This window comes from Cryptomeria japonica, chromosome 9 (assembly GCF_030272615.1).
Source record: "Cryptomeria japonica chromosome 9, Sugi_1.0, whole genome shotgun sequence".
Classification (NCBI taxonomy): Eukaryota; Viridiplantae; Streptophyta; class Pinopsida; order Cupressales; family Cupressaceae; genus Cryptomeria; species Cryptomeria japonica.
The window spans coordinates 271,548,272-271,567,941 of record NC_081413.1 but is presented as its reverse complement, the minus strand read 5'-3'; the positions used below and the strand labels follow the sequence as shown (position 1 = coordinate 271,567,941).

The following is a 19,670-nucleotide window of genomic DNA, read 5'->3' as shown; positions in this document are numbered from 1 at the left end:
CCGGTGGTGCCGGTGGTGTGTCCTGCGTGGGTGACTAGAGGTACGGTGTTTTGCCTATCGTGTGTGGCACCTACACCCATACGGTTGCCCTCCCCTTCACTCTCACCCGCACCCACTCCTGGTTCCCGTTGGTGATCTTCACTCCATGGTGTAAGGGATAAGCTTCTAAACTGATCTCGAGTCTCCTTGACTAGATTTTTTCGTAACCTTGTTTCTTCCAGAAACTCTTCGTGGCTCCGCATCCTATGATGCTCTGGCGACGCGTAGAAATTTTTGTCGGCTTCTGCACCCTCCGTGACACCTCCTTGGTTCCCCTTAGGCCACCCTTCGACAGGTCGTCCTTCGACAAGTTGCCTCAGCCTCTGTCTACGTTCTACTTGCTGCTCCAGAATCAAGGCCCTCTACGCGGCCTCCCACTCATCCGTTTCTGCTTTTTTATTTCTATCTTTATTTAATAGGTTGGGCATTAATTGTCGCACATTTCCATAACTCACAATACATAAATCAAAACACGTCTTTATTAATTCATTTTCTCAAATACAACTCGTGTCAATGACACTTTTATTTGAATATATAGAAGATTCAGGGTTCAATTCCTTCCTGGCCTAGTGCCATCCCGTTCTACTTCCCGTCGGCTGTTATCTTCGTATTGTTGAAGGATCTATTGGCATCGCTCTTCCTGGGCAATCTCCTCCAGACGAGCCTGTTGTGCCAGCGATGCCTGTGCAAGCAACCGGGGAAGATGGTTCATCAGCTGATTTACTGTCGGGCTCACCTCCAACGCTGTCCACATAGCACTTGGTGGGATTTCCGCCTCCGTTGGCTCTCGTCGGACGTAGGTCTGGATGGCTACTTGGAGCAGAATTGAAAATTCTCTCGTTACGGTGTCTTCTCCTGTGTAAAGTTCTGTTCGTATGTCATCGTCCTCTGGGTTTATTTCACCAACGGGTAGGCCCATCGTGTCCGTACGCCATCCGCGTCTTCTGTTCTCGAGTACGTCTAGGCAACGATGCTAAATGTTTGCCCTCTTGGGTGAATAACTTAAAGCATAAAGTATGTAATGCAGAATAAGAACGCCATCGATATCAGACAAGTATAAGATATGTTATTCCATTCATAATTCGCGTGTTGCAAGTTACATTCTGAAGTATATAAAGATACTGAGGGGGTGCGAGCGCCAATCGTCGCACCGCAACTACCACCCCTCGGTTGCCAACTAACCAAAACAATTACACATAATTAACTAGTCCTATTCCCGTGTACAATAATGCGGCTAACAATTAGCACTTCACACTTTTGTAGGAGCATTAAAGCCCCTGATATTATAAATATGATCCCTAATACTATTAACATCTTCAAAGTGCATGGACATTAATAATATAAATATTCTCATTCAAATGACTTATTCAAGATGACATGGTGTCAAAAGAGTTACATATCTAATAAAAATAGCTATTGCATTAGAAGAGAGATCACAAATATTAAGTGAATTTTAAAAAAAAAGTCAATTTAAGGTCTATTTAGTTATGAATTTTTTATAGATTCCCTAGTTGAATTTTTTTTCACAAATCAATTACAACTATTTATATATATATAATCTTTATGATAAACAACAAAATGTTTAAAATATTAGTACATCTAACCTATATATCCTTGGAGTATTTGTATAACATATTTTCATAATAATTAATTATGTTAAACTTTTTACATTACTTTTGTAAATTTGAAAAGTATATTTAAAAAAATATAAAATTAAATTATATAAACATATATTTAAGGAACTATTTATTATTATTATTATTATTATTTTCACTTGCAATGTTTAATAATGAGCGATAAAAAATATAAATAATAAAAAATGATAGTACAATTAGTAATCCAAATTAAAACTTAAAACATAAATATAAATTAAAAAAATCATCTCCTAGTATCAAAAGGAGCAATTAAAGGCTTTTACAAATAAGAGAGGAAAGGATGTTGTTAAAATCATATTTTAAAGGTAAGTACAAGTTAAAGAGATAGTAGGTAGGCTTCCTTAGGAAGTCCTTACACAAGATTTAGGGTGAGATTCCTTTTAAATGAGAAGGTATGTTTCATTAGAGGGTATATATATAAGTGTGTATTTGTGTTTTTTATTATTTTATATAATTTTTTATAATAAAAATAGTTGATCTTGATTACTTCATTTGAGTATTCTATCATAGATGTATATCTAAGGAGATATTCTCTCTCTATCCATCAAGTTCTCAATATTTTTCTTCTTCAACAAACTCAATCTTTAAAACCTTTGACCTCCACAATGACTTTTGGGTTTGTAGAGATGTTGGATTCTAGTCAAGGTGGGAGACATGTTAATAAGGGAGGTAGTATTACTACTAGGATCTATAAGACGAATAAGGTGAAAAAAAGTTATGTCTTTATTTTTTGATCGGCTCAATGACCCCCTAGGGGTTTATAAGTAGAGAGAAATGAGGAAATTGAGGAAATTGTCTATGTGGAAGAGGATAACAAGGTAGAAAATGTTGAAAACATATGTGTTATAGGATTGGGATCTTGTAATAGTAAAGAGGAAGTATATGAAGAATATGATATTGAGGAAGACAGGGAGTTAATCAAGGAGTTTAGTAGTATCCCTAAGTTGAGATTTAGTTTTTCTTAAGTGCTCTACGAGGAAGGATTGTAGTGTTAGGAGTTTTATTTTGTTATTGAGAAATTATCATAGAAGATGGGTGGTATGGTAAATGATATTTCTTTTCATCTTAGCATCCTCAAAGTGGGTTTTAATAGAAAATAAGACTTAATCTCAAGATATCCTCACTACCTCAACATGTTGGTGACACTATATCCCAACTAGATTCAATGGGTAATTGTGACATGGCACAATGGGATGTTATTGAAAAAATGTAAGCTTAAAGAAGACGACCAGAAGCAAAAAGAGATAATCAAATTCCTAGAAAAGAAATCACAATCGATCAAGAAGAATATGAAGATAGTGGAAAATGTGAGTAAATGATAATTAAAAACTATACTAAAAGCATTAATATATTTCAAATAGGTTTAAGGAAAGAAGAATGCATGTGAAAGAAGACCCTAATTCAAGAACCCATAGTCAAAAAAAGACTAAAGTAATTGGGATTGACAAGGAGAAAGATGCATTCACGTTTAATTATCTACATTTATTTTTTAGGGATGAATAGGAGGTGGTTTTATACCTCAACTATTTGCCTTCTCTTAAAATTTCTTATGTCTTGTTAACTTGGGTTGGTACAAGTTTTCTAGCTTATGTATGCTCTACTATTGTAGTATGGATTGAGGTAGTTGTTCTCTATTCTATAACTTCTTCCCTTTGGTATTTTTGTCCATTTGATTGTTGTTTTGGGTAGCTCTACAAGATTTTTATCTTCTTCTAGATTTGTTTCATCAACATTGTACTTGTAACTCTTTTCTAGTTCCATATTTGGTTACTCATTTGGTGGTTTCTCTTGGTGCTTTTGTCGTGTCCATTATAAAAGAGTATAGGACCCTTTCAAAAATGCTTCCTTACCCTTAATTAAATAAATAATTAATCATCTCTCCAACATTTGTAACTAGGTTTATTATCTTATTCCTTATTTAAAGATATGTATATTAATTCTTCTTCAAATTAATAGCGGTTGCAATCTTAATTTATTTGTTTTATATTAGTTTTAATTAAATTAGTGACTATATTTCTTAAGTTACAATAATTATGTTGAAAAAATGATTACAATATAAGATTTATATCAATGGGATCAACAATTAATGTTGAATAAACAATTTAAATTTTTGTTGACCATTTTTTTCTTTGAATACTTTCAAATTTGAAAAAAAGATATCATATATCGGATGTGATAGTCATTAAGGGTGTATCCTTGAAAATTATGGATATTTTTAAAAATTACTAATAAATTGTTTGGAACTAAAAATTCCACATTCGATTTTTTCTATATGAAATATTATGGTACTCCTCTCTTTTTGCATGTTGTTCTCTATTTCTCTTTCTTTGTTCATTAAAAAAAATTGCAATGTAGCCTATCATCTATTTTTAATAGTGTTGCTTCCATTTTCTTTTCTACCATTATTGTTATCTCTTGCTTTTTCAAAATTATATTTCTCTCATTTGGACCCTCTTGAAGCTTGCATAGGAATAGACACTAAATATTATGATCATGCAATTTTTAAGTTGAATGTCATTCAAATTTTATTAATGAAAAAAAACAAGATTCAAATGTTTTTAAAATTAAAATTGATGTAATGTGTATGTTTTTAAAATTCAATTAATTTTTTAAAAACTAGTATAAACATATCATCAATTTATTCAACAAAATGATGTAGTTGTCATACAATTTCTGACATAATAATTTTGTATAATTTAGATTTCACAACTATACTTATATTTTTTTCAATATTGAATTAAATAATTTAATAACCCATTTAGAAAATATAAGATCAATTTTGAAAATACATAATATTTAATTTCAAACATTAATATACTTATCACCAACCCAATACACACAAATACTCTTACTTATGAATATTACCAACCCATAATTCATATAAACACTTCCACTTCATTCATTCCCTTGTGCTTTGGCAAAGCAATCAATAGAACTTAAAATATTTGAAACATGAATGACCTTAACTCAAAGAATAATGTTAAAATCATTGGTTCATGCATGTTGTTCATTTATCTACAATTTGTTGATTCTCTTGTTTTCTTTGTTTCCCAGAAAATTGGTATGAAAGATTTAATTGGTGCGATAAACTCCTTGACAACCATTGTTTTTTATGTACCTGTTAAATCAAATCAAATTTCAAGTTAAAAGTTGTAGTAAATTTATCATGTTATTTTAGCATTAATATGCATATTTCACATTCATCTTTCATCTATTTCTTCATGAAAAGGTTAGGTCAAAATTCTATTGTATAAATTTCATAAAGAACAAGTTTAGTTGAAAAAATATATCTTTAAATCTTTAAATCTTTCCATCTAAATTCACTCTCATTATATTAAAAGTTTTAGTATAATTGTAACAATGTGTACCTTGTGGAAGCTTTCAGACTTTTTGTCTTTCCTGCAATTAAACATAATATAATATGTTATTTAATATCAATTTCAATATTAATTAATAGACTCATCTCAATTATGATTATATTTTTCATTAATTACATATAAAATCAATCATCATATTTACAAGCAATTATAACATTTAGAAGTAATTTCAATATTAATTAATAGACTCGTCTAAATCATGATTATATTTTTCATTAATTACATATAAAATCAATCATCATATTTACAAGCAATTATGACATTTAGAAGAATTAAGTGAATATTGCATAAAAATAATAAATCAAAACATTGATAATAAATAAGTGTGAACATTTCATAATATATTAACACAATTATATAACATTTAATTTTCATATTGATTTCATATCAATATTATTCATATCATCTTCTACTAATATTTTTTGTGTCTTGACCTAATGGTATTTATGACATTTGAATATAACGATTCAGAATATTAAAATGTTTCATTTATGATCATTATATATTTAATATTGGTCATGATATGTAATGATGAGTGCTTAGTCAATTTCCATATGGTTGAAATTTATAAAATATATTATTTAAAATTATTGAATATAATATTGAATGTTATATTTGGTAACAAGTGTTTGATTGATTGTCAGAGTAGTTCTAAAATGGGGGGAAGAAGATCAACTATATAAGCTAATGTTGCTTCCATGGCTAAAAATATTGATACCAAGGGTAAGGACATTATGATGGAACGGGAGGAAGATGATGAAGATGAGGAATTTTCCCTCAAAATGATGATATGGTGTTTCAGAAGACGATGAGGAGGAAAATGAATTACAAGACTCTTTTGAGGAAGACCTTGGATTGGGAGTTGGTTGTTCTAAGGGTGAGGAAGAAGGAGAGAAACAAGAGGAAGATAGTGAGGATGATAATGAGGAAAAGAAAGAAAGGGGTGTGAAGCAGGTTACTATCAATATGTTTGCTAGCAAGAAAGAAGATCTTTAGGATACAGGTAAAGAAGAGGACAATGAAGATAAGGATTCCATTAATGTTTTTCAAGTCCAAGTGGCGGATTTGCAAGTAATAATGATAGATTTGGAGACTAAACTAGAAATAAATAAATGTTGTGATAAAATGAAAAGAATGGAGTTGGAATTGGGTAATATCATCTCAGTGACTGAAGCATTAATGCATAAGGCAGTTCAAAGAATGGAGTTGGAATTGGGTAATATCATCTCAGTGATTGAAGCATTAATGCATAAGGCAGTTCAATGTTAGGCCATTCAAAAATAGGAAATAGAGAAAAAAGGACAAAGACAAGGAATCTTAGAAGACTATGAACAAAAAGGGTAGGAATTATAGACCTATGAAGATGGGGAGGAGTTGCTTGAATCCCTTATAGAAAATTGGAATTTATAGACCTATGAAGATAGGGAGGAGTTGCTTGAATCCCTTATGAAAAAATGAAATTTATAGACCTATGAAGATGGGGAGGAGTTGCTTGAATCCCTTATGAAAAATTGGAATTTATATACCTATGAAGATGGGGAGGAGTTTCTTGAATCCCTTATGGAAAATTGGAATTTATAGACCTATGAAGATAGGGAGGAGTTACTTGAATCCCTTATGGAAAATTGGAATTTACAGACCTATGAAGATGGGGAGGAGTTGCTTGAATCCCTTATGGAAAATTGGCCACCTCTATTTTTTCTAGTGTTTAGTTGTCTCCTCAAGCGTGCATGTCTATTTTGAGTTTCATCTGAAATTGTGTGCCCCTCTTGTTTTTTATTCTTTCTTGGTTAATGTTGTTGTGAACTTTTGGGATCAAGGTCCTTTCCCTACTAACTTAATAAAAAACAAGTGTTTAATTGATTATTTGCGGTTAAAATCTATAAATAATTATAGTTTTTATATATATCATCAAGGCTTGAAGAAAAATAATTGATGAATAATGGTTTAACTATAAACATTTTTCAATTTTCAATTATTGTGATCAACTATTAAATTTATGATTGTTTTATATCTAATATTCACTAAAACAAGAATTTAATTGATTATATTAAGTTGAAATTTATTAATTTTTATGCTTCTGAATAAATATGGTCTAGGCTTGAACTACAAGGATTGATGCATGATTTTGTGGTGGATGTAATGCCTCAAAAAGGAACCTCCAAGGATATGAGCTAAAAGACATCAAAATGCATGGAATTTTTTTTTTGAAACATTTAATATTGACATCGGCGCCACTGCGGCTGGGGTTAGGGCACGGCCGCCCTCGCCCCTTCTTTTAAAATGTGTTTTTGTTTTAAGCAAGTTTTTTTTAATAAGTTTTTTTTCAATGTATTTTTTTTATCACTCAAAAAAAATGCATTTGATTTTAATATCATGTCAATGAATATTATTTTATGATTAAGTTAATTAGTTCTTAATTTTGATTAAGGAGGCATAATAGTGGCCAATGTTAGTTGATATTGATTAACTTTATAATGGAGTTATAGGCTAACTGTTATTCAACGTCATTTCGTGACGTATGCCCTCTTCTTAATTAAGTCCTACAACTGTTAACTTCGCAACTAAATATCATTGAATATATTCTGATCGATCTTGGATTAATGAATCTAGATCTTAATCATTGAAATACGATGTAATTACTGATTGATGTTGTTAAATTTTATCGTAGAACATATCATTTGAGTAATTGTAAAGTAGTGAAATATTTATCGTTGGGCATTAGAAATTTAACGATATGCATTGGGAATGACTATCTCCGTTTAGATTCTCTTTCTACATTTTTATTTCCGTAATCCGTATTATTTAACTGGAATTGAAATTATGAATCTGTAGAGATTGAATTTAGACCAGTATGTTAATGACGTTTTGGATTGGAGATTAAATATCTTATTTTAGTCGATTAATGGTTGTCTGAATTTTATTAATATGAATTGGTTTAAAACTCGTTATGACTTTATATGTCTGTTCGATGCTTGAACCTTAAGAGTTAGAAAACCAAGAACAACTTATCCCTTGATGAGGTAGATAACTGTAATCTGATTGGATCTTGTAGAAAACTTGATCGTCTTGTAATGATTAAATCAATTTGAGGAAATATTGTCTTTTCTGATTATTGCCTTGCGAGTTTAATTTCTGTATTCGCCTTTAATTATGAAATGGCATGTTTTGCTTTGTTTAATAGGACCCTGTCGTATGGATTGACTTGGGGTACCTATTTCAGTCCTCGATTCCGAGTTGATTGTTGTATTGTGGTAGTGTCTTTTTGGTCATATCCTCTTTGTGTGAGTCGAATGATGATTCGTGGTTAACCTTAGTTGTCAGGTCTCTAGTTAGAGTACCGTCAATAAGTGATTACCCTTGAGTCGTGTTTGACCAGATGATTGTTTCTCTCTTCTTGAACTCCGTTCGTCTGACCATGTGTATTCCCTGGTTTTGAGTTCGTCTGAGTTAGTCTAGTGTCGTATGGGAAAGTGGCTTTCGATTGGGGGCCACACCCAAAGTGGCTGCTGGGTAACCCGTCGAAAGTGAGTCTAATAAGTGATAACCTAATAGTAGATTAGAATGTAATCTCTAAGTAAGATAACTGTGCCTCACACATGGGACGAGTGCTATTATAGACTCGACATGCTATGAGAAGGCCTGAAATGGCAAACCATCTTCCTGGTCTTCACGAGAGGATGTGTGGGTCCACATGAGGCTTGGATGGGCCGGGAGCTCGGATTAGGTTGCCAGGGTAACCCAGTGTATGGGACCGGGACCTATTAAGACTTGCCATGGTATCCATACCAGGTTGTGTGATGACACTTGTCCCTACGTTCGCTAGTGTGTTGTTGTTTTGTCCTGTTAAGAGTACCTTGGTGAGTCGTCCTTTTGTCTCTGCCCTTGTGAGTGTCGGTTTCATGTTAGACCTTGGGTGGTGATGGCTCAGTTTTATGGATGCTCTCATGGACCTCTTGTTTTAGCTTTGATTATGTGCAGCTGGATCCTGTTCTTTTTAAGGATCGTTTATGTATTAATGGACCGATGTGGTCGTTTGTATATGGTTTATGTATCGCCTTGATGGCTGGATTGTATAGTGTAACCTCTTGTATTCTTAACTTTATTATTTATCGGAGGGGTCTTGCAGTTGAGCAGACCCGGAGATGTAGCCCTTTAGGGGTGAACTTCGAGATCATTATGGTGTTATGTGATGTATTCTCTTATGTTTCCTCTATTCAGCTTTATCATGTATGATTAACTTATGTTGGAATGGTTAAGTGGATAATTGGAATTAACTATATATGCTTATATTCAGTTCCTTCTTGAATGCCATGATTGATCGAATGCGTAAATGGTATAGATGAGATTTATCGTAGATGCTAGTATGCAATCGTCCGTAAAATGCAATAAGTTGGAATATGGAATAATGTATCTTAGAGTAATGAATTATACTCAGTTGTTGTTAAGGAATTTAAATATGCTTGGAAAGATCTCTTATGTTATGATGAAATCCTAGTGTATTAGAATGTTAAATGTATGGTTTGTAATTCTAAATGAAAAGATTGAATGAAGTTTATGAATGGATCTTAAATGATGAATCTTCGCTTGTGATTTACATTTCCCTCTTTTGAAAGGAATTATCCTGATTATGAATTATCTCATTATTAAGATATTCAGCTTTTGGATTAACTGTGTGAGTTAAGTGAATTGTGAAATTTAAGTAATCTCGTTGGGAAACTCTTTAGGTGTTAGTTGATGTCTTCCGCTATGTAATCTGAATCTTTGATGTCTTGTTGCATCTTATGTGTTGTATCTTTAAAAAAAAAAATTATTGCACTCTATTCTTGTGTTATGGCTTAATCCCTTCGGGGTTTCCTGGCGGGGCATTACATATGGATCTTGTAGAAGAACAATATCCCAAACCTTGAACTTACGATAACGACAACTTGTTGACATGCGACAATGCACAAGCAGAAGACTTAAACCATGAAACATCCATCAAGCATAGGGAAAGGTCTCCCACCACCTTAGCCACGGTTAACAAGGTGATTATACACATACAAGACTCTCCACAAAGTTACAAGATCCTACTTGACAAATGGAATTAAAAAGGTTAGAGTATTGTTTTTTATTAAAAAAACAGCGTTAACTAGGGCGTTGACCCTTTACATAGCCAAAAGGCTATCAAAAATTTAAACAACAACCCAAAGGCAGCAAGAAGACCAAGCAAGGTTACAAACCCCAAACAAACAAAGTTAGACAAACCAAACAAACCTGCAACAACCCACCCCGACTCAAGAGTGGGGAGAAACACCCAAATCTTGACATAGGTGGGGTTGGGAAAGGGGGGTAGATTTTCCCTTCCGCTTGCGACAAACAATCGTCTAGGTGACACTGTCGTTAAGAACATTCAAAGAAAAATCATGCGGGAAGGACCCCACAGAGTATTGTTATTTACCTAATGACATACTCTTTAGATGGTGGAAATATAGATTAACATACAAAAAATATATCAGCATACACCCATATCAACCAAATAAAGAAATCGTGTGTATTCAATATCATTCAAAAATGGCACTTCCTTATTCACTTCCTCCCATGCACCTAAACCATATCATAACCATTATCAATAGCAAATTGAGGGATTAATATTATAGAGGGTAAATTAAGATAAATACTAATAATTCCTAATCAATGAATTCCCAAAAAGTGTTGACTCAAAATAAATAAATTTGCATTTAATTCTAAATGGGTTGGCCCCATTTTAGTGTCTCTCGGAAGAAGAGACAACACTCTGATGCTAGTCGACCTACCTATGTGGAGCATTGCCTTTGGAAAGAATAAAATTAAATCTATTAATAAACAAGGCTGACCCTTTTTAAAAGGTCACCTTCTTTGGTGAAAGGGGTGCTTTATGTATACAAGTTGTGTGGGGGAATCAACAAATATCCATCCCCGTCTATTGCAGAAGCAGAGCATATTAGCTAGCAAGGAGGATCAGATCAGAAAGTGGAAGATCGGCCCAATCGACATTAACATTCATCCAAAAGACCAACAAGTTAGCATCCAAGAGGAAAAACCGTATAAGATCAAATCTACCTGATTTACAACAACAAACTGAAATCGTATACCCTACAATAGTCTTAAATTCTACAAGTAGAATGGTATTAAATCAAATAGTAGAATCGATCTACGAGTGTAATGGTATTAAATCAAATAGTAGAATCGATCTACAAGTATAATGGTATTAAATCAAATAGTAGAATCGATACTCAACTCATATAATTGTTTCTGTGTTAATATGAAATGCATACTCTTTATTATTAATCTATTTATAACCCATCAAACAATCAAGTAGAGAAGATAAGGAAATGCAAGAGAGGGAGAATAGATATGGGATCACCATCCCCATGATGGATGACTGACGTGTCTTCCATATGTGGGTCATGGGGGTATAAATTCCACTCTTGGGCTTAGATAGAAATTACGTGTCTTCCATATATGGGTCATGGGGGTATAAATTCCACTCTTGGGCTTAGATAGAAATTACGTGTCTTCCATATATGGGTCATGGGGTATAAATTCCACTCTTGGGCTTAGATAGGGGGATTTTTGGGCACCCTATTGTGATTTCCTCTCCAACCTCTAGGATGATTGATTGATGTAGAAGTCATAATCATAAGTGGGTGAATTAGGTGACATGAATAAGAAAGGCAGGGATGAGCATTTCCACTAGGTAGGTCACCCCATGATGGATGATTGGTGTGTTTTCCACATGTGGGCCAAGAGGGTATAAAGATCGCTCTTGGGCTTAGTGTGAGGATTGCTTTGGGCCAAACTATCATGCTCCCTCATCCAAACCCTATTATGGTTGAATACAAAAATGAATATAGATGTGGGATGACTTATCTAATGGATTATGGTTATTAATATACACATATTTGTACTCCTATGTTTGATTTCTAACCCTTGTATAAATAATTGGTTTTATGAATTATATCTACCCAAAATTGTTTAATATGATTGCAAGATCTACACCAAGGTTTATTTTGACAACAACATTCTATTGATACTACATTCCTTATTTTAATTGAATTCTAATTCTAGGACAAGATTTAAGGCAATCCCAAAAAGGGCACATTACACTTCCACTTCCACCCATTACAAGTTCTATCACACCACATCTTCATTATTCTCTGACATGTGACCCTATTATTTGTGTGGATATTATTGGTATTGGTTGTTCTATCCAAGCCTTCCCCTTATGAACATTGTTCCATCCCCGATGTTATCATTAACAACTATGAAAAATGATGTTTTCATGTTGTTTAACTAGGTGCATCAAGTTCTAGAGTGAATGGTTCATTTTCCTAATCAAATTCAAGTGCCCTTGGTAGGGGTGTCATGTTACCTGTGTCCGTGTAATCTAGCAAGGATTATTTTTTGCCCCTTATGTTACCTTTTTTCGTGGAATCCAACAAGAATAGGCCTTGGAATCAAACATCTAAATTTAAGGGCTTCCCCTTCATATGTAGATGATTATGTGCCATTGGACACAAGGATTTTGATTGTTTTCTCTTCAAATGTAAGGGAACGATGATATTGTGGAGAAATTTTTATGAAGATGACTTGACTATTCATGATTTCCATTCTTTGGTTGATAGTTCCTCTCAAGATGACAAGACTTCTCAAGATGTTGGATCTTCCCTTATCATTCCTCTTGCAGTTTTAGATGAGGTGTCTCATGTAATTGGTATGATTTATTTAAATTCCCACTCCTTTTACCCCATCAAATTCTATTGGTGAGTCTCAAACACCTTCTACTCTAGTTGGTTAGTTTATTGTTTCAATGGCTTTAGCTTTGCTTTAACTTACTCCTAAGGTTATTACTTAATGTTCGACTACTTTGGCTTAGCATTCCTCTATTCGTGTTGTCCCTATGGATGAGCCATTTTATCTCCCAGATTTGAGGACTTAGAAGATAATATTTCCTAGACAATAGTACAAAGAAAAAAGAAAGCTCTTCCCAAATTGGTCTCCCAATCTAATACTAGAGTGAAGGGTGTGAGATTGAATAGCGTTGGTTTTGGCATTATTTAGTCTAGATCCTTGGGTACTCTTTTGTTTCATGCATTTTGTATGTAATTATGTCGGTTTGTGTTTGGCATCTTGGCTACAATTGTGTCTTACTACCATCTAGGAGGTTTTTGTATTCACTTTGAACTATTCTTTCAAATGTACAATGTTTTGGTACTTCAAAGCTAGTTTCATTTATGTCTTACCTATGTTCTTGCTTAGTAATATGGTTAATACCCTAGTTTCCAATTTTATCTAATTACAAACATCTAATAACATATTCACCTACTTTTTGTTGAATTTTGCAACACAAGCACCTGCAAGATCAAATGGCAAACAAGAACAACTTACACAAACGAGAGCTGCACAAATGAATGTTTTATTACTCAAAAGTAAAGAATACAGAATTACATGATGAATTACAATTGTACAATGAGGTGCTTATGAAGAAAGCACATAGATAAATTTAGGAGAACTAAAGTGCAAGCATGAGGAGCTAAATAAAGCTCAACTCTATCTAAACTAGATGCATAAAAGCTAAACTAGGTGCTCAACTAAAATAAGCACTCCTGAGTGGACTTAAGCAAAAAAACATAACTAGTTGTAAAAAGAAACTAATAGCTAAATATGCTCTAACACTTTTTTACTTAAGTTAATTGCTATTCTCGCAGAGCAAAATAAACTATTTTGTTATACACATTTTGAGGTGAATAGATGACATCAAATGTAGTGAAGCTATTAACACGTATTTTTCTTTGAAGCTAACTCAATGCCTTGAAACAAAACAAAAAATAATTATGATCATCATATGTTTAAAAGTAAATAGAAATAAAATTAAAATAAAATTCTAACTAGTTTATGTTATATGTTAATAGCGAAACTTTTCTACATATCCTTGAACCTACCATTTAACATAAAAGCACTTGATTCTTTGTCTGCCAATAAAGTTTTCAACTACTTCTATAAACATTCTCCCACTTGATGATAGAAATTTTACCATTAGACAACGTATGCATTCATAAAAAATATCTTCACTGTTTTTATTTTTATTTTTATTTTATATTTATTCAAGATCACTCAAATTGGTTTACATTAACAAGTTTTGCCAATGCATCTACAACACTCTCACATGTTAATCTACATGATTTTTCCAAAGACCATTCCAATAACATCAACAATCCCATTCTCATGGCTTAAAACAATGTTTACTTATATTTCCTAGTTCACAATACTTCTCAACACTCCCCAAGGCTCATGATATCTCCAAGATCATCCATCTACAATGCCCTTAAGTTATGACCTTAGATTTATTGTTTGTTTAGTATTGTTTAATGGTGATTAACCATAGATGAATTGTGGGAAGTTGTACATGAATTTTTATAATATAAGACAAGATGTTCTTTCTTTTGAAAAAGATAATGTTTATCCATGAAAAGATTTTGAATAAATTAGGTGTATTTCATTGTATTCAATAAAATAATTTTAATTGTGAATAAATTTTAATTTTGAAATGCTGGAATTGAAATCCTTTTGTATAATACATGATAAATGAGGAAACCGGAAAAATTATCCTTTAAGTGGTCAAATAGAGACTCACTATAAGAAAGTGCATTGTGTTTTCTATAAATAGATTGGTAATCAATATTCCCTATGAAGAAAGAAAAGTTTGGAAAAAAGAAAAATATATTAAATGAACTTGGTTTTGTTTGAAAAGTTCAAGGTATTTATAAACCACCTATATACAAATTATTTTATGTCATTTGGGGGTTTGACTCGTTAACTTATTTGATTGGTAAACCTTAGTATTAAGTATAATGTTTGGTTGTCATTTGGCCCTCACCTTTATAAATAGCATGTGTCATACAAAAATGGTTGTGTTTTCATTATTTTTATTTAAATATATGTATTTTAATTTTAATTTTATCGACTTAAATGTGGTTTTTCAGATCCATGCAACTCTCTTATGGATTTGGATGAAGGTTATAACTACAAGAACAATTTGATAAAACTCTTATACAATTTTTGAAATAATAGAAAGAAGTAAAGTGGAAAACAATTAAGAGGTTATAATTTAGATGTTTTTGAATAAGGGAAAACAGGTTTTGATGGGCCCCTGAAACCCATTACAACCAAAAGATCAAAAGATATACATTAAAGCGCATCAAAACCCAAAAGACAACAACTTAGAAAAGGACAGTTGACGAACAAAAAAAGCCAGCAAAGTAGAGACAGCTAACAAAAACAAACAGGGCCGACAGAGGGAGCCCAAAGTTAGGTTAAGTTCTGAAGCATCTCAGCTGCTTCCTGCTCTAGTTGTTCCATATTAGCAATCGCCCGCTTGATTTCCTCAATTTCCTCTCTTTGGCTTTGCATCTTTCTGGTGCTCACACACATTCTTCTTCCAAGCCCAGTCTCCTTATCCTCAGGGGTATCTTCCTTCTCTTGAATGATGCCCGCCAAAGCCATATCCCCATGGTCATTCCCAAGCTTACTGATAAGAACCTTCATACTAGCTGGGGTGGCCTTAAGGATCTTATGAATTTGCTCACCAAACTTTTTGAGCATGTTCTCGACTCTTTCAAGTCTATTTTCAGTAGCCCCTGCTCTGTTCTTCAAGTTAAGAAAGCTATTCCAATTAGCATTGATGATTTCCTCTGCATTACTAATAGCTTTGGTGAGCTCACTGAGACAATCTGGAAGGGAGTTGAATTTACCCAAGCCAATTGCTTCTAAAGTCTCAATTTTACCTGCTTCCTGGGCTTGCTTGGTTTTAATGCCATAAATTTCCTTTTGCATCCAGTGGAGCACCTTGTTGAAGCTATTTGTGCCTTTATTGATGCAGAGTTCAATATCCAGGTGATGATCTTCCTGGGTCTTGTCTCCAGCAGGCTCTAAATTCACCTGAAGACCCACCTCCTTGACATCAGAGCTATGAGTTTCTTTCATGGTCGTGTCATCCCCCATCAGGCCCTTATCCTTAGAGTCAGTTGTGAGAGGCGACCGATTCTTGGTTCCCATCTCCTTAATTTTAGGATTTTTCCTTTTTTGCTTCTAGCTCGAGAGGATTTGGACCTCCTCACTTTCAGTATCCATGTTGTTATCAGTCTCATTATCCTCTTCATACCAGCTATCCCCATCCTCCCCTCTCTGCTTCCTTTTGGCCGACCCTTTATTCTATAGCTCCTGCCCTGTTTTTCTTTTTTTCCTGCTCGACCCAACAGTTTGGGGGTCATCCTCTACCTCAGCTTTCGTGTCATAGCCATTGCTTTCCTCATCCTTTGAGTCATCGAGATCCTCTTCCAACTTAGAAACCTCAGCTATGCTCAGATGGACGGTAGTGTTCTTGATGTGATTATACAGAATCACAATCAAACCCTCATGCATTGTTGGATTGGTATTGGGGTTGGATATTGCATCCTTGAGCCCAACATTTAGGGCACAGAAAAAGATAATATGGAATGAAATTTTTTTCTTTATACCGAAAGTGGTTTAGGATGACAAAATGATAGTTGTAAACCCTAGTAAATCTACCATCAAGAGTGATAAATTTCATAATAGCAAGCAAAACCCTTCGCCAAATTAGCTTAATTACCTTTGGCGAGTAGTAGGCATGGCTTCCCTTCACTAGTCTGGCTTTCTCCTCCTCATCCTTCGGAAATTTCTTCACGACGACGTCTGAAATCTTCCTATCCCTATAGAACTTGATGTCATCCATCGGAAGACCTGTAGCCTCAACGATCATAGTTTTAGTCACCTTAACCTTCCTATTGCCTATGATCAATGTACCTTTATTCCAGCCCTTCTTGAAAATTCTCGTAATTTCGGGTCGTTTTTCCTGCATTCTCTCCATGAAATCAGCCATCTTGGTAGCTTGGAGTACCGCCCAGACCTGAGGACGATTCCTCCATTTTTCAATAGTGGTAGCCTCCATTCTCTTGCGGTTTCCCCCCATAATGCTATTGATGTCAATCAACTGTAAATTCCTACAAATACCTTTCTTCACAATGAACTTCCTATGAGAAACCACTAGAAGTCTGTGGAAATTTCTAATACTTCTATTCGATAGGGAAAAGAGCACCCATAAAGCATCCAAAGTGATCCTGTAATTATTACTGTACCTCCTTCTCAGCTACATACAAAACCGACTCCTGCTGCCACAACCACCCCTATCACCTCGGGGAATGATTTCAAATCTGACCTTGCTTACCATGAAATCTTTCATAAGTTAAGATATCACATGTCGCACAAGGGAGCTCCCCCTCGCAATTCCAGATCATGATTTTCTCTCTTTGTACTGCCTCATTGGCAGCCCAGTTAGCACACCTATTGGCCTCTCTATAAACATGGGAAATGTGGCATTTATCAAACCCCTGAAGCAACTCCCTGGCAAAACCAATGATGTTTTTAATTGTCCACGAGGTTGGTGTTTACCAAGGAGACAAATAATAATGTTTTTAGAGTCTCCTTCCAACCTTAACATTTTGACACCCAAATTATAGGCTAATTTAATAGTTTGGAGGGCACTCATGGCTTCCACTAGATGATTAGTCTGAATCCCCAAGGGATAGGCAACCACCCCAATACAAAAGCCAACACCATTCTAGATAACTCCACCACAACCAGCAGGTCCAAGGTTCCCTTTAGCAACACCATCAAAGTTGGCCTTAAACCAATCATTAGGGGGAAAAGACCAGCTACACATACTTATTTTGATTTGGTTGATGTTGGTGCCCATGTAGGTTGGGATGTTCCAACACTTGAAAACATCAAAGTCATCCTTATTATTACAACAATGTTCACCGACCCTAGCCATCACATTCTCAACACAATTATATTGTATCTTGGTCCACACCAATATTTTGTTATTCCTCTCTTTCCATATACCCCAAAGGATATGAGCAAAGGAAAACTTCCATACATTTCTTATGGTGGGTTTATTGGTAGTATAGTGCCATCTTTTGAAACAGTCTTGAATGTCCTCTGGGAAAACCCAATTCAACCCCAAATTTTGAAAAAACATCCCCCAGATAGGAAGGGCAAAGGGACAATGTATAAACATATGGTTCACAAATTCCTCATTATTAAGACAAAGATAGCATCTATTAGGGATACAAAAGCTCCTATTTCTCAAATTATCACTAGTTAGAATCTTATTTTGCAAAAGAATCCATAAAAAGATATTTATTTTAGGAGTCAAACCTAGAAACCATGTCTTAGCCCAGCAAGGAGCAGGGTCTTGGGATTGAGCCAACAAAAAGACAACAGATGAGACCGAATAAGTCCCTGAAGAGGTCTCGCTCCACACCATGTGGTCTTCCCTTCTGGTATTTATGGTTGATCATTAAGTTTACCTACTTTAGGTTGGGATCAGTTGAGCTGAGGTCCACCCACTTTTGATCTTTCCAGTAATCAGCCACTTTAGCACCGAAATTCTCCTTACAATTCTGGATGAGCATCTGAGGGGTACTCTTATTAAGAGGGGCTCCTCCAATCCAAGCATCATCCAAAAAATCCACCTTCCTGCCATCACCTATGGCCCAGACATTGCCTAAACTAACAATACCTTTAGTCTGGATAACCTTGTTCCAAATGAAAGAGCCACTTGGTAACTGATCAGAGACAAGGAAATCTTCTATGGTGGGAACATCTTGTAAGTACTTAGCCTTCCAGATATCATTTCATTCTCATTTTCCCTGAAAGGTTCTATAGATTTGTTTGGAAAGAAGAGTTTTGTTCAAGGTTCTGATATTCCTTAAACCCAGACCCCCCTTCTTTTTGGGTTTACACACATTATCCCAGGCAATGAGAGTCATTCTCTTCTTCTCCTCGACCCCAGACCAAAGGAAGGCTTTCTGAATTTTCTCAATAGATTCAACATATTTTCCAGGGATTTTGAAGAGGCTTAAAGCATACATTGGAAGACTCTGGAGAGAAGATTTTAAAAGCTAGATTTTTCCAGCTTGACGAAGAAGGGTACCTTTCCATCCAACCAACATTCTACTGAATCTATCCACGAGACTATTCCAGAATAGCTCTGAAGGTTTCATACCCAAAGGGAGACCAAGGTAGATAGAAGGAGGCTTACCAATTTGGCACCCAAGGATCTGGGCCATCCTCATTTGTCTGTCCTTCGGGGTGTTGAAGAAGAAAACAGAGCTTTTCTCCCAATTGATAGTTTGACCCAAGGCCGAACTATAAGTATTGAGAAGGTTCTTCAAATTGGACACTTCTTTGATAGATGAAGTACCCATTAAGATGGTATCATCTACAAATTGTTGATGGGTACAAGCTCTAAAACCAGAAGAGGGGGAGATACCACAAAGAAGCCCCAGAGAAACAGTTTTGCTAATAAATCTACCCAGACATTCAACCAGAATGATGAAGAGAATAGGGGATATGGGATCCCCCTGCCTGATGCCCCTAGAATTTTTGAAGAAGGGGGAAGGCACACCATTCACAATAACAGAGAAAGATGGGGTCGAGATGAGTTGATCAATCATTTGAATAAACCTAGCCCGAAAGCACCAAGCACCTTACCCAA

General features: G+C 34.7%; 1 protein-coding gene across 1 annotated transcript in view; it reads right to left on the bottom strand.

Moving 5' to 3' along the window:
* Positions 1 to 4,462: 4,462 nt before the first annotated feature.
* The window catches only part of LOC131061892 (rho GDP-dissociation inhibitor 1), a 95,137-nt gene continuing 79,929 nt past the window's right edge, over positions 4,463 to 19,670 (bottom strand). Inside the window, exons 6-7 of the mRNA XM_057995745.2 lie at positions 5,063 to 5,093; positions 4,463 to 4,812 (exon numbers count right to left, since the gene is read on the bottom strand). Of these exons, the coding sequence (XP_057851728.2) occupies positions 4,702 to 4,812; positions 5,063 to 5,093 (142 nt within the window). The 3' untranslated portion in view covers positions 4,463 to 4,701. The remainder of the gene's footprint in view (positions 4,813 to 5,062; positions 5,094 to 19,670) is intronic.